Here is a 16,236-nt window from a genome sequence, read left to right as displayed (position 1 = left end):
CATTCATGACCCCAACTCGCTGTTGTCATCATCTGTATCTAAAAGGTGTCGTGTCAGGTGTCATATGCAAACTGGTAACACACTGGTCATTAACATTATTGTGTGGTGCACATATGGGAGGAGTACAAAGAATTATAGATGTGTGCCTAAGGCCAGTCGGTCCTACACAAAGCAACACTGGTTTGCAGGCTTGACTGTGTCTCTAGTGTAATTAGACATGGTGAGACCAAAGCCAAGAAAAAGCACATTTACACAGAAGGTAAACAAAGCAATCAGGTGAGCAAGGGGGAGAAAATGGCAAGTTAAGAATTTTGACCAGGGCTGGAGACTGCACCCCCCAGGAAGCCTTTCTGCCTCTTCAGACAGAGTCAGTGAACTTTAGAAAGATACAAGCAAAGGCAAAAAGCCATTTTATTATTCATCCCTGAGGGGACAATAGGGTACAGCACTCTTCAAGCCCTATGAAAGTTGGGTCCCCAGGTCTGGAGGATTAAGGATGCTGATAACTTGGTGTAAGGAAGGAAACTGCTTTAGCAAAGATTGTAACTTGCTAGAATTAAGTTTGAGGCACTAGAAAATGTGTTTTGTTTGTAACCATTCTTTTTCTTTCACTCTCACTGCAAATCACTTAAACCTATGTTCTTTATTAGCAAACTTATTCTTGCTTTATTACAAATGGCTGTGTCACTGTGCAGGTCTTCAGCAAAACTAAGAGGCTGGTGTGCATTCTGGCTCTTTGGAGGCAGTGAACATGATAACTGCTGTGAGGATCCAGTGAGAGGGACTGGATGCTGCAGGGGAGGTGGTTTGGCAGAGACTTGGGTTGGGAGGGGCTGTAGTGCCACCCTGCAAGAAGTAACCAGGCTCTGAGCCAAAGCTGCACAGCACAGACAGATCCAGGCTTAGAGGAGGCACAACCCCTTACTTGTCTGGATGAACCCCCAAAGAACCACAATGTGTCAAGGCCAACTGTGGGAGATTGTATCAGAGGAAGATGATTAACTCAACAGACGTACATATGAAGTGGAAGAAGTTTATCAAAGCATTGCTGACCTGTGGGGATGGGGAGAAGTGAAAAGATGGAAATGAAGAGGAAGGAGAGGGAGAGATAAGAGTAGGGAAAAACAGGGTCAATAGATTTTTTTTTTTTTAATTCTTCAGCAGGGAAATTTGAATAAACAAACATTTAAGCATAGCAGAGATTTGAAGCTGTTCACCTGGAACCACCATGTCCCAGGCTAATAAACTTGAGATCTTTGGCTTCAGAAAATTGCTACAAACACCTCCTCTTCCATTTCAGAACTTATTCAGCCACGTGGGTTATTTCTGGATTAAGTACCCTCAGGTTAGATTGTGTTCCATCTTTTTTAAAAAAGGTTCTGCTGCCACCCCACTCAGACCCCCTCCCATGATTTTAGGATCTAATCTGTAACGTGCTAATTTAAGAGTAATTCCTTCCTGTGGTTTTATGTAAGTTTTTGTTTCACATTTTCTAAATGTATTACATAATGTTCTAATACATTAATCACCATCTCATGTCATAGCAATTTTATTAAAAGCTTATACTTACAAATATGCATTCTGAAGGGATTTCAGGAATTTTTGCAATTTTCTCTGAACGAGGCTTGTTGAACCAATGGCAACAACGCTTGAGCTGTGTAAAGCAGCTTCCAGCAACCAAGTCTCTCTACACAATATATCTTGTCAATTCAGGCATGGATTCTTCTTGTGTTTAGTCCCAAAGAGTTATAAACAAGTTAGTTTTATCACAATATGTTGTGATAAAATACTTAACACAGCCCTATTAAGTTACTGTACCTGATACAGTTCCAATTCCAGAAGAAATTCCGAAAGATAATTCCCCTTACATGAAGTACTGGAAAAATCTGTTAGCTATTTTGCAGTTAGTGTTTGCTTATTAATATGGTATCATCTTGCTGAACTCCAAGACTTGGTACCATGAGGTATTTTTCCACATAAAGTTGCTAATGCCAACAAGATTGTCAAAATGGGATTATCATTATTGAAAATATTAGGCAGTAAGGAATTTAATTACTAGAGTGTTTGAATAGGATAACTGCTAATCACAAGTAGAATCCTGGTACAAATCTCATTTCCAGTATACAAGAAAGGACACAAAACCTTTTTAACATAATTTATATACATTTATGGCTTTATACAATAACAGTAAAGGATTGTTCTTGTGTCTGTAGGTACATCAGGCACTTCTCTGAAAATATCCAAATATGAACTTTAATTCTGCGATGTTACTGAATAAGAGCAGTGGAACACAGAAGTGCTGTTACACCACCCACGAGTAAAATTAGCCATATTTACAAGCCATTCTCTGGTGATATTGCTGGTTTGTGGAACAACCCTCAAAAAGGAGGCTAGTTTTAATGCCAAGTTTTTTTGTTTGTTTGCATAAACCACGCTGCATTTTTACGTAATGATTACAAAAAAACATGACAACATCTTATCTAAAATCAGTTATAAATTAAGAATCCTAGCAATTTCATAATGAAAATATGAACTTCAAATCAGTAAAAAAATAAAAAAGTACTAACATACATCCAGTGGTTTAACAAGTGCAAATTTTATACTATTTTAGAATTGGTCCAATTTTAAGTTCTCTCCTCTTCTTAGGGATGCTCTGTTGACTTAAGCCAATAATAAGCAGTACAACTTTTGCTTATAAATGTAGGCAATTTGTCAGTTTATCCAAGCAGAGCTTTCCAATTAATGCATCTACTACCTAAACACATATCATATAGCTATATTATGGAAACAATACATCTTTATATTTAAAATATCTGAACAGCTCTATAATACAATATACTTTTAAAAACAGTACAAACCAGAGAAAAGTCAAAACCAAAGCTGCATAGGTAAGATCATCTGCACAATTCACAAAGCAATCATTTACAATAATTCTGACAAACTAATTTACTCCAAAAGTTCGGTACTTTTACTTAAAAGAATTTATTACTAGAGGTCACATAATGTTTGCTTTCAAGACAGACAACCTACCCTTCATTAGATTTCACAGTATCCCACAGTTACAAGCAAAAATATTAGAACTTTGACACACAAACAAAATAAAAAGAAAATGCAGAACCAAAATTCCCAACATCTATAAGTATCTATTCTGATAATGATCAAACAGGACTTCCTGCAGCCTATTTTAATTAAGGAACGGTTGCATTCAAGTTCATCATAGCTATAAAAGAAAGAATATATTTGTAAGTTATACAGTAGCAATAAAATTATAAGAGGTAAATTGTTAAATGTAGCATGTTCAGCTCCTGCGCCAGAGGGTCAAATTTCAAAGGGTCTCTCTTTTTGCACACAAAATTGGCACATAAAGGTCAAATAATTATATGTAAGTACTTCACTTACTCTAGTCAATTGCCATTGGAGAGCAAAAATTTTGCACATGCACCAAAAAGGAGGCTCTTTTGAAACTGGTCCCACAGAGTCTTCTGCTCATGCCATGGCCAAGAGCTGTGGTCACATTTCAGATATCATTAATTTGATAGGGAAGATATTAGACAAATGCAGGCTGTTTTAGTGAACTGCCAGCACTGAGCAAACACTGTAATTAATATCATAGACTTTTTTATGTTTTGTTAATCTTCTCTCTCCTGGCACGTCCCACAAATGATCATGGAGAAGATGGGAGCTAAAATGGGATTATAATCACTTTCCAGTTATGGATCACTTGAAAATAGTACAGCAGAAAAATTCATTTCCATCCCTGGAACTATCGTAAAAATTGCAAATATTGTAAGTGCAAAATAAAAATCCTCAGTTTTTTGGTTTGTTTTTGTTTTTTTTTAATATAAACGATGTGCAGTAATCAGTGGCAGGCAGGCTTACCTTCCCATTCATCCCTCAAAACACAATTTAACTATGTAAATAAAGCAAATATTTACCAAGTAAAGGTCCAATCCTGGAAACCCTCAAATAGCTGTCAATGGGCCTAATCACCTAAAGGTAAAGGTTTGCAGGACCAAAGCCTTAGTAACTAAAGCTATCCCTTCTCCTTAAAACTCTTGTGTTTCTGTAACTTTGCTATTTCACTAATCTTCCCCACTCCTAGAAATGGAGAACAAATATGTCCTTCCCTGAAATGCTATATAATGGACGTTTTATCCCTCATGTAGTTTTATAGTAGCACTTTTAACCCCCCTAAAATAGGGTGTGATGATAAAAATGCTGACAGACCCTAAAACTAATGCTAAATACAAATGGAAATTCTGTCATTTACTTTATCAAAATGTGAACGTTCTTAAAACAAAGATCCTGCTTTTGAGTCCACAAACATTATGAGACCTCCATGAAATAAATACAACATGAAGCACTGTACAAGCATCTAACAATGAATACTTAACACTTTGTGGTAGTCAGGGTTAAAATGGTAATAGAAGCTGATGAAGTTTCTAAAAATGCATATACAAAACCGATTAAATATTTCCTAAACATGAAACGGAAAGTGTCTGTCTATACACATCACTCTTCTGCCAAAAAATATGGGACAGAAATGTTTTGTATTCAAGGTACTCATTAAGCTTTTCTCTTTCTTTAGTAGCACTCTAAGGTGCTAAGCACATATCTAAAAATGTTCACTTCATCCAGTTAAAATACTGTATAAATGAAGGTTATGAATGCTGCCAGATTTTAGATTCTGTAAATTTTTAGGTAGGCTATATAGCAAAGTAGACTTTAATTATAAGAACAAAATAGCTTTATAACTATTCCAAATATTCTCTCAAGTCCAACAATAACATTCATTAATCTGGAAATCAGATCCACAAATATCTTTGCATAAATTTACATAATAAAAAGATCAGTAACATACCAATTGCCATTTAATCTATTGTTTGTTTTGAACATTTGACTATTCAATGAGCTTAGCTGGATCTTATTTACCAGGCCTCTCTTTTCTCATATGAAATGTGTATCAATTTTAACAAATACAAGGCAGTTCATACAGCTGCAAAACAAAGTCCACATTTATCTCAATTCATCAGTTCAACAGATGATAACTTCAATAAAAGTTAAACTTACTTAGGGCATGAGACCACCACAGTATTACAAAAAGTTTATAGTTTTTTTTGGACCAAACAGATATTTAAAAAAAAAAAACAATTCTCCATCTACAGCTCATACTGTACAAAAACCGAAAGCACAACATGATGCAAAAGTATTTTCTGTGATTATATGGTGTAGTGAATTTGGCACTTCAGAGTAATGAAATTTCCAATGGCACAGTTCTTATCTACAGCAGCACATAACCTGCAAACACTGGGCAAACATCCTGTACAGGAAAAGTCTGTTTGCTGCCAATTCTGACAAAAGGAAAAAATGAGAACAGTTTTATCAAGAAAACTAAAAGAAGGGCGAAGGACATCTTTGGACTACTTTTCTCAGTTCCTGTTGTCAGACAAGTCTGAAGAGCTTTAAACTGTAGCCTAGGAAAAAAACAGAAAAAACACAATGAAACAAAAAACAAAAGTCATCTTCACAAAAAAGATATAGAATACGTGCTCCAAATAGCTCTAAGTCAGACAATAATGAAAACTACCACTTTGTTATTTTATATATTTATTTATTTTACTACTACTGGCTAGATGTCCAAAACTACTACTCTACCTGTCCAAATAAATGCTAGAAGTCTGTATTTGGTATCCTCATTGCATATGTATAAGTCTAATGTCATTTGCAACCCATTAAAAAAGCTAGCAAGTTAGACAACAAAGTGATGGTAGATGCAGGCACATGACACTGGAAACCATTAAAGCTTTAAGCATTTCCAAATCTGTTAAAGCCTGTACTTTTCCTTTAAACTCATTTTCAGATTATTATTTTTAAAATAGTATGAGAATTTACCTTGCACTAACTCCTAGCCCGACACCCAGCTGTGTGTGGTAGTCTTTACACTGTGTGGAAAACTTTGGTTAGGCAACACACTGTCAAAGTTAAAATCTAATGTTTCTCCATCCATAAGGTCATTACGAATAATTGACTCCATGTCACAGTCCAACCGTTCAATTAACATGTCATCTAAGTCACTGGGAAGCTTCTCCTGATGGAGAGAAACAATTCCCACTCTTCCATAGCCATTGCAACTGTTAACAGCAGCATAAGGGTTCATTGTATTCATATGCATTGGGTGACTCATAGGCACTTGTAATGAAGTTTTCACCGTGGACAAACGATTTAAACCTGAAGTATGTGACATGGTGTTCACTGTGTGTGACAAGGCACGACCATTAACTGCAACTGTTGGCTGATTACGTCCTTGGTGTGGGTGGGCACTGGGAGTCATCATTTTGTTGTGGGATGGTTGGTTACCATACGTTGACATCACTGAATCTGTGACCATCAGCACATTTTGGCCCAATACTCTACCACTAGGTTGAGAAACACCAGTATCTACTGATGTCAAGATATCATTGTGCGGCGGAGAATCAGAAGTTAGTAACTCCTTCAGGAGTCCTGCAGGACAGTTATATTGGCTGATCGTTCCATAGCTTGATTTACTGTCTTGAAGAGTTTGCATAGGCATCTGGGGCAAAGAGTTCATGCTAGCTTGAGCATATGTAAATTTTCGGTAGTCTGGATTTGGTGAACCTATACTTGTGGTTGGTGATGCAAATGAATAACCTGGTGTTTGCTGCATCATTGTAGCTGGTGAAGACTGGGTCGATACGGTCAGTGATGTACTAGGTGACAAGAGGTTGAGATTATCCAAAAGATTCTCCATATTTTCAGAATTGCTCATCTCTGAAAGGCTGGGTAGAGTAGAAGCCATTTTGGTAGCTGATGAAGGATATACCATAGAGTGCACATCCCCATCTCCAAGGTCATCTTGTTCTGTCAAGATTGGAGAAAGCCTTCCACTAATTGTACTAGCATTAGAGCTAGTTCTAGGTCTAAAGGTACTCCAGTTATCAAAGTCATCATTACTGTGTGAGCTGGGGCTTGCAGGCCACTTTGAAAACTGTGATCCGGGGCTGTCTCCATTTCCTTCTTGGCCTGACTGAAGGGCTGCCTTTTTCTTGGCAGCTCTTCCTCTGCTTTTCGCGAACTTGCTGTTGTTGTCCATGGACGCTGCTCTTCTCCTAGGTGACTTTCCACTCTTTCCTCCTTCAGGGTTGAGCATCCACCAAGAACTTTTTCCTGTTCCTTCATTCTGCACCCTGATAAACTTGCTGTGCAGCGACAGGTTATGACGAATTGAATTCTGAAAGATAAAATATGGGATAAGAAATGGGCCAGTTCTCTTTATCTCAACATGTAACACTTAAATGAGCAGGCCATTCTAACGTTACTTGTGTGAAAGAGGCTATAAAAATAACTGACTGAATTACTGTACAAAACTGAAGTTTCCAAAACACCAAACTTTTAATGGCTGTACCCAGTATCTTTTTTTTTAGAAAGGGAATATTTTGCTTAATACCCTTAACGTAACCTATATTTCAAAACATTTTTGTGCATCAAATCTCCTTAAAACACAGCCAGTGGCACTACTAGCAGGTTCTGCTAGAAATCCTTATTTACATGATTTTAACTCCTCCATAGGAGAAAAGAAAAATCCCTTCAATGTTTCATTTAGTTTGAAAACATAAGTGTAATGGTAAAGCTTGGAAGGGTGCTAGTTTAGAAATATACGTATTGGCTCAAAACTGGCTTAAACGAGTTAGCCATGCTTTGTCATACAATTTATCATATGGTTTAATTGTATGTGACATGATAAAAAGAAGAAGAAATTGTCATGTGCCAAAGGCATCAATTTGAAACATGATAAGGACACCAAAATAAGAAAAATTCACTGAAGAACTGGTTCTCAACTTGATTGTACGAGTCCCTGCTAATGCATAGCCTGCATTTATTAAACAAATGTATTTTTTAACCCAGTACATGAGCAACTGTTTCATTTCTATCTATCTATCCATCTCATCACACATACTACCTGGCAGTAATATCACAGCTTCAGGAGGGTTACTGCTAAACAAAGAAAATTTGAATAATTATACTTTTGTGACAAAATATGTATTAACACAACAAACAGTTTATTCACCGGTTCAAAAATTTACCCTTTACAAAAACGCCTAAAAATGCAGGGCCTCATATGAGACTGGATTCATTACAATCAAGTTGTAAAAATGTATTTTTCTGTAATATTTCTTTATTTTAAATAAAACTCAAAAATTATGCTAGAAACATGGGATTGCTGTAAGACAGCAACTACAAGGAAATCCAGAGTTTATTAATATCAATGTTGTGGATAGCACTTTAAAGCTAAAGCATGACCCAGCCTCAACCATACAATCATGTACGCCCCAACCTGCAAACACACACAAGTAGTTAAACTCTCAGAGTCTATTCACATGCATAAGTAATTTCAGGATAAGGTCTCAAGTTAAACAGATAAAAATTGCAATTGCTAAACAATGAGGCAAGAGGGAAGACAAACAGCAGAAAGGAAACATGACTCATGGAGAGTTAAACTTCATCCTTAAAACCATCTTTTTCTCCTTCAACATTTTAGTATGTGAAATTAACCATTCTAATACCCAAAGGCACAAGAGTTAAAGGATGACTGTACTTCTGCAAAGAGAAGAGACTGCTCAAATCTTCAACAGAGCCACTGGAGCTTCTAGTCACCTCCTGAGACATGAATGGCTTCAGAAAAGCCACTGACCCCAGGAGATCCAGTGTGTTCTCTGGCTGGCTGTGAAATCTCATGCCATTGATAAGCAATTTTGCATAGCCTCGCCCAAGGCCCCCATTCCTGCTGAAGGTAAGAAAGGGGTAGCGTGTCTACCTAAATGTTCCTGGTATTCTTCCTCAAGTGCATGAGCCAAGATCAAGGGGGGGATGAAGCATCAGGTAGGAACCCAATAACTAAGGATGCCACATGAAGAATAGGGGACCGCATTCCCAAAAGACCATCCTCATGCTAAGGCCATCTGGCAGCTGGACACTGATAGGTGGAGGACAGACAAGTCTCCAGCTGCACTTTCTCCAGTCCTGACCAACCCAGGGACTTTTTCCCCCTCCATATGCTGCTGCAGGGCCACAGCCCTGTTACAATTGTGGTCAAGCGGGCCTACCCCCAGTTGTGAGCTCAATGGCCAGAAACTGGGTAAAAGCTCAAAATGTTACACCACCTACAACAGTGAGTATTGACAGAAAGGGTATGAAGAGATGCAGAAAGACTGGATTAGTGCAAATTAGAGGGCCTATCAATCAGACCCAAGAACGGTCGTGACTTTTAAACAGGAGAATGTAACTGGAAAAGAATGGATCAAAATTGGTGTGCTGGAAATTAGGCCTAATTGGTGGGCAAAATAAGATCTGAGAAGATGGCTTATTCCACCCATCACCCCCTTTTGAGGTACTTATAGAGAGACTGCCCAGCCTGAGACGGTCTGGTGAAAGAGGCACCTGACCGAGGCAGCCAGATGACATCCCACAGCAGGGAAGCAAGCAAGCCAGGGTCTAGAGCAAGAGCTGTCGTGAGTGGCCTGACAGCTCAAAGCATCTGCCTGTGACTGACCAGCCACCTCGAGACAGGAGAACATCAACAAAAAGTCACATTCCTCCACCTTTACTATCTCTTCTTTTACCCTTGTTTTACAGGAGAACTAACCCTATCTTCCCCACAAAGGATTATTTCACAAAATAAGAGAATAACCAGTATCGTCTCTCTAAAAAAGGAACTTTTAATCACAATTAATCACATTGAGTGGTTAAGCCAAACAACTTCATTTCCAAAATGCTTTATGTTTCGTTTTTTATTCTCTCTCTCTCTCGTGTATTCCAATCAATACATTTCTAAATTCTGGCGTGACATTTCTAATGTGTTTGCCAGGAGACTAACCAGACCGAGGTCTATGTACTCAAAACCCTGAGACATTTTAAAGTGCTTAGTGTTATACACTGACAGCGCCACGTTAACATTTTGTCTCTTTGGGCCCACTTAGTCCTCTGAAATTAAGACAATCCCCGTTTTCTCAAAGTTACCATTACTCAGCTAATGAGTACATCTCACTGCCTGTAGCAACACCCAGATGGAAGAGGTTAGCTTGCTGACTTGGTTGAGACCACAGAAGGCAACTTGAGTATTGTCTCTCAACCATCTGAAATCTCTAGCTGCTATGGGACCAGTCAGAGAATTCTCTTTGTGGGGAGGGGGCTCTGCCACATGTGGAGAAGAGCAAATATTGATGTCCCAGCTCTTCAACGCCACTCTCTTTTTATTCAGCTCCTGGGGCCAAAGAAAACAGTTTAAGGAGGGTGGCCTGTTTTCTTGTTGTCTGAAGGAGAAAGACAGAAGCCAGCAAGGGCAGCAATACCTTCCTGGCAATGGCTCTAGCAACTTGGAGCATCTCAAGAGACACACTGCCCCTCTTTTTCCATGCAACGGTGGCAGAGGCAGACCTACACGCAGGTGGAGGTACAAAATGCTGCCAGCGAGTCAGCAGTGGCAAGCTCCTCTCCCACGCTAACTGCTGGAGATGCTTTCAGGGTCAGTTACACTGAAGACCTTCAAGATTTCAAAACAAAGCTAGCAGTAAGCTGCCAAAGGCTCTGCTGCAAATGTGAGCCGCCTCACTGCTGCAGGGAATCTAGAAGAGTTTTAGAAACAAAAAAAGTTTAAATTGTTTTTTTAAAAAGTAAAGTAATCCAATTAAAAATACATATCAATATTAATGCCAGAATTTCCACCCTCCATTGTGAAGGGGATGTTTTTGTTCGTTTTAAACAGGCTCTCTAATATGAAATAGTTAGAATGGGGATATGCCCTTCTTTGGCACACTACTTCTTTCATCTCTGATCTGAGGATATGTACTCTAGTTAGAACAGTGGGGATCACCATTTTTTATTCTCATATAAGGGCCCAACCCTGCTAGTGATAATACTGCCTGTTGATGCTGTGTACCTCTTAACCACCATCATCTTTGCTGGGAGTTTAGGGCTCTCAGCACCTTGCTGGACCCAGACTGAATGCCCTTCTCTTCACCACACCTGGCATCTCATCTACTGGCTATAGGCCAATGAGGGCCAAACAACTCCTTTGGCAGTCCAAATGTCACTTTTTGGTTGACCATAAATTTCACTGTTGCCCCTGCAACAGGCTGAACTCACTGTAGATCAGAATATTCAACCAAGGTCTCCCAGGTGGCAACAGAGAGTCAATCATTTCAAGTATCTGGATCTCCTAGAAAATCCAGACAAACTCAGTCCTTTGTTACCACTTTTGAGATGTAGCTGAATTAAAGGCTGATAAAATTACAGATTTAGAAATGTTAAAAGAAAATTATTCTGCAAGGCTGTTGATTAAAAGCCTCCTGCACTAGCTCATTTTTATTGCATTTTGTAATCATACTCCATCTTGGCACAGATATAGTGTTTACTATAAAAAAAAGCATCAAACACATAAAACACTAGGCCATAGAAATGCAGCAACATTTAACTCCTCCTTCCCTAAAAAAAAAAAAGTGTTAAATATTTAAGAAATTACTGCAATTCCTTAGTCATCAAAAATGTTATAAACTGGTATTATTGTACTGAGGACATTTGAGGTCACTCTGAGTAACAGAGCTGTCTCCTAACTTTGCCAACAATAAAAAAAATTTTCCTAACAGGAAAAAGTTTGCAGCACAGAGCTTGTTACATAAATTCCTGTTTTTCACACAGCCAGCAGGACATTAAAGAAGCTATGATTTACTAACTTGGAAAAAGTGTTGAAGAGGTAAAGCTTGTGAAAATATGCACTGCTGTTAAATTATGTTGTGTCTACAGACCTTTGCCAGACACAAACATGACTGATAAAAGTATAGTTTCAGCAATGGAACTTGGCAGCAAGATGAGCAAGTGTGGTTGTCAAGATTCAGAGGCATTCATTTCTGAACCACCAGCCAAGCTCCTATGAATAGCTATTTTGCTGCAGATCACTTTAAAACTGTTTTTTAAAATTTAATTTGAAGTCAAACCTTTAAACTTGATTTGAAAGACATGAAATGCAAATTGTATTTAAACTGATTTTATGTGCAAAAGCTAAGTATGCGAGTTAAATTTCAAAGCATACGAGCTGGAATTTTATCAAAAGCTAATTATGAATATGGTAGGACTGCTGCCACCTGTGGGGTGCTCCTTGGGATTGATTCTATATCTGTGACCCTAAAAGAAAGTTAATGAAGTCTTCAGTTCTATTTGACCTTTGGGGGAAAATAAATAAATAAATAAACCTGGCTCTGCTGTATTTCAGTATAGACTATGGTTTATGACTGTGCTTGCCATTATTTACTTATTTGAGAGTCAAAGTGTACAACTGTAATTAACAAATGCAGTACTGACTTTGTAATTAGCAAATAGCAGCTAATAAAATGTAGGAGGACCCGTGGAAGCTATTTGTTTCTGTCAGTGAACAAATTTTTTCAGCTATAATTTACTTCAACTAATTTTAAAATGAGGTAAAAAATCTCTCAATCTCCCCTCCCCTTTCCCCTGTGACACAGTGAGTTCAGCTGCTAATATACTGAATTTAAGGCAAGGATACGAATGTGTTAAAAAAACAAGCAATCCAAAATTAATTGGCAGATGCCTGAAAACTATACCTTTCCTCATTTTCCAGACTTCTCTAAAGGGAGAATACCCCCTCTCCCCGCCCCCCCCTTTTTTTTGGTTAGATTTCACATTGTTTGCAAAGTAAACTGTTCTCTGAAGTCATATTTTTTTGTTAACTGGGTGGAGCAAGGGACATTTGAGAAAACATCTCCACTACAGTATATCCGGATTAATAAATATGGACAAGCCTACAAGCTTAAGAGAAATATGTACAATTAGGTTGGTTTTATTTTCTCCCTACTGAAAGATGATGCAAACATGGGACTGAGAAGTAGGAAAGATAGGTAACTTACCCAACAAGAACTATGGTTCAAGGTGTTATCAATGTGCATCTCACTATAACCACGCGTGCACCTTATGTGCATAAGATCGAAGTGTTTTGAATAGCACTGGCCATTAGAGCTGTGCATGCATCCTCTGCCTCCTCATTGTATCTTACAAGTCCATAAACGGTGGGGCAGCCACAATCCTTCCTCAGTTCCCCTCACAACCGTCAGTGGCCTGGCCTGGACAGGAATGTCTCTGGGGAGAGTGATCTCTTCCTGTTCCTAGAGTGCACTGGAGATCGGCTGCTAGAAGAATGTGAAGGGCAAATCCCAATACATCCTGTAAGGCCCCAGCAACATGCCATAAGGATGTGGCAGACTTGTTTGATATTAGCTAGTCAACGCCATTCCTGATGGAGCAGCAACAGAGCCCCATAGGGAGAGCCCATGGGTCTTTCAGTGATGCCACCTATGGATCTCAGATGAGAGGATTATTTGCTCAAAGGAGGTGAGTACATATGCCTTGGTGATCAAAGGAAAGAATAGATTTCCTTTTGAGGTGGCACTAAGGTATATGATGCTCTCAGTACCAGGATCTTCACTGGTACCAGTAAGTGCCTATGTATCAAAACAGAATCCTGGTTCTTGTAGGAGCATATCAAGTAGCCTTGGTTCAGGTGTAGGCGCTGATGCTGCATCCTTGGATCACTGACACTGGGGTTGGTGTTGGAGGCATTTTTCTGTCCCGCAGACCACTCTATCACCAGCTCTCCATGCCACCCGGGGCTTAGTAGTTCTCTCCCGTGAGGCCTTAAGAAGACTGACCATGTGTGAAGGCACTGAGCGACACCTGGATTCTCTGCTTCGGTGTTCAGTGGCCTCTCTTGGTGCTGGACTTCAGTAGTGGAGATATCAGCATCTGTTTGGTGCTGGTGTGGTCTTCTCTGCTGGTGGGTTCTGCTTTGGTGCTGGTATCAGTGCTAATGCTGGTCTTCGGTGTCATGTTTGCCAGATGGGAAGCTAGACAAAGCTGGTTTGTCCAGTACCAAACCTCTGGTGACTTTCTCTTCTCCATGTGAAGAAACCTCATAAATTGTTCCAGGAGATTAAGTTTTTGGTGGCACTGGAACAATTTTTTATAGTGATTGTGCTGAGAGCCATTGAACCAAATTGTAAACCCTGCATACAATGGAAACCACTTCAAGTCAGGGCGTGCTGCCGCCATCACCCCTAGTTCCAGCAGCCTTGTGTCAACCTCACATCTTGTGACTTACACGTTCTCACTATGAACAACAGGCATACTGAGCATCTACTCATTATATGGGATGCTCCTGGACAAAACAGGCATCTGCTGAGCTCATTTTTCAGTGGGATTAATCTGTCACAGGAAGGCAGGGCTTGGAGCCCACATGCTCACCATTTGCCATGTTGAGGTGTCTTATACAGAAAGTCTTATGGTAGAGTAGGGGAGCCTGACCACCTAATTTTTAGTCCAGAATCAAATTCATTCGCAGCAGTTCTTCATAGATGAAACAAAAGAGTTTTGAAGGAGTTTGGGAAGACGTAGTTGAGGCTACAGACTAGCAGGTTGGACACTCGCTGGCGTCTGTGTGGCTGCCGTGGTTAGTAAGAAGGAACTGAGGGTCACAGCTGCCCTGTCCATTAGGCCCTCCCACAGAAATACAAGGAGGCAGAGAGCGCATGAAAACCCCCAATGGGCATGGCTCTTCAAAAAACTGATCTCTCATACACGTGCACCTACAGCAGGATCCACATTGACACTCTACAAAGAGCTTCAGATTTCTAATTCCACATCTGCCACTAACTCACTGGGGGTCGTTGAGCAGGTAACATAGAAACCTCACTATCTCCAGTTTTCCAATTTGTAAAACTGGGTTGATAACATTTTCCTATTTGTCTCACAGGGGATGAGGAAAGGATCAATGCAAACACGCTAGAACTGTAAAACATTATATAAGCATTAAGTATAACAGTAACGATATAGAATGTACACACATGCAAATACAGAGAAAGAAACAGTAATGCATCCATTCCAAACTCATGCTGATATAATCCTGCTATCATGTCATACTTATTTCTACAGTGATTTATGTAGATCATCCAAATTAGTGCAAATTAAACCTTTATAACTACTCTTTGTATAAAAAGGATTCCCAGCTTCATACTGAGTGTAATATGAATATATTGTACACTATATACATGAATATTTGCTAATATATCGTTTTACTTTTAATGAGAATAAGATTGTGCTGGAGGGAATGTAACATAGGACAATCAGAATTATTTGCGGTAAAGGCACAGTAATGATCGCTAGAGACATTTGTGAGATATAGAAAGGCAGTCCCCTCCATTAAAAAAAAAAAAACTCAGCCTACATTAAGATTTAAAATTAAATTTTGTGCAAGCTTTATAACAGCTACCATCAACACAACTACATGGGGAAAATACCAACAAATACTACAGAGTGGTGAATGCTGAAGATTCAATTAAAGAAAATTAATCTTTGATTGGATGCAGTATCTTAACTGGATACTTTATATAAACAGACTTTGCTTAGAATTGAGATTCATAAAATATTGAACTAGGATATAAATAAAAACAGACTACAAAAGATTCGGAGATTTGCAGAATAGCTGTGAAGGATGACACTATATATGAATAAAGTAGCAGAATAATGATCCAGTGCCAGAATCCCTAGAAATCATTTTAAAATATTGTTCCACGACTATTATGGGAGACTAATGGGTGTGGCTTTTTTGTTTTGTTTCTCCAGACGGCAGGAATGATTATGATCACTCAGACAAAAATGTTAATCACTAATTTCCTGTTTAACAGACAGCCTATTTCACCTTTGCCACTCTCTCCAGTTACACCCAAGTCATCACAAATAGAGTGTGGGGCACTGTTTACAGAAAACTTTTTTTTTTTTTAAGGCAGCTTCACTGAAGTGTTTTAGCTCCAATTAACATGCAGAAGTTCTCATGTGAACTAAAATATATCAATTCTATTTGACTACAGAGGACTCTTAAAATACTAGAAACACCCTCTCACCCAGAAGATGCAAGAGAGTGGGAGTCTAATCTTAATGTATGCCTATAAAATGAGAAACATATTGAAAACTGAAAATAAAATGTCATTACCTTATCTTTATTATGTTAGGCTAAGTTAACACTGGGAGGGCTTTGGGGAAAGGAAAATCATAGGGTTTAAAAAATAGGCCATCACATTAGGGCTTTGGGAGTAAACGCCCAGAAAAATACAAGTTTTTGTTTAGGCGCCCGTATTAAGTGAAAGGTAACTACCCGGG

General features: G+C 38.9%; 1 protein-coding gene across 1 annotated transcript in view; it reads right to left on the bottom strand.

The window, feature by feature from the left end:
- Positions 1–1,533: 1,533 nt before the first annotated feature.
- Positions 1,534–16,236, bottom strand: part of FOXO1 (forkhead box O1) — an 88,538-nt gene continuing 73,835 nt past the window's right edge. Inside the window, exons 2-3 of the mRNA XM_005305612.4 lie at positions 5,893–7,249; positions 1,534–5,474 (exon numbers count right to left, since the gene is read on the bottom strand). Coding sequence (XP_005305669.1) covers positions 5,906–7,249 — 1,344 coding nt within the window. The 3' untranslated portion in view covers positions 1,534–5,474; positions 5,893–5,905. The remainder of the gene's footprint in view (positions 5,475–5,892; positions 7,250–16,236) is intronic.

The sequence above is a fragment of the Chrysemys picta genome, chromosome 1 (genome assembly GCF_011386835.1).
Source record: "Chrysemys picta bellii isolate R12L10 chromosome 1, ASM1138683v2, whole genome shotgun sequence".
Lineage (NCBI taxonomy): Eukaryota > Metazoa > Chordata > Testudines > Emydidae > Chrysemys > Chrysemys picta.
This window is presented reverse-complemented; position numbering and strand designations above follow the sequence as displayed.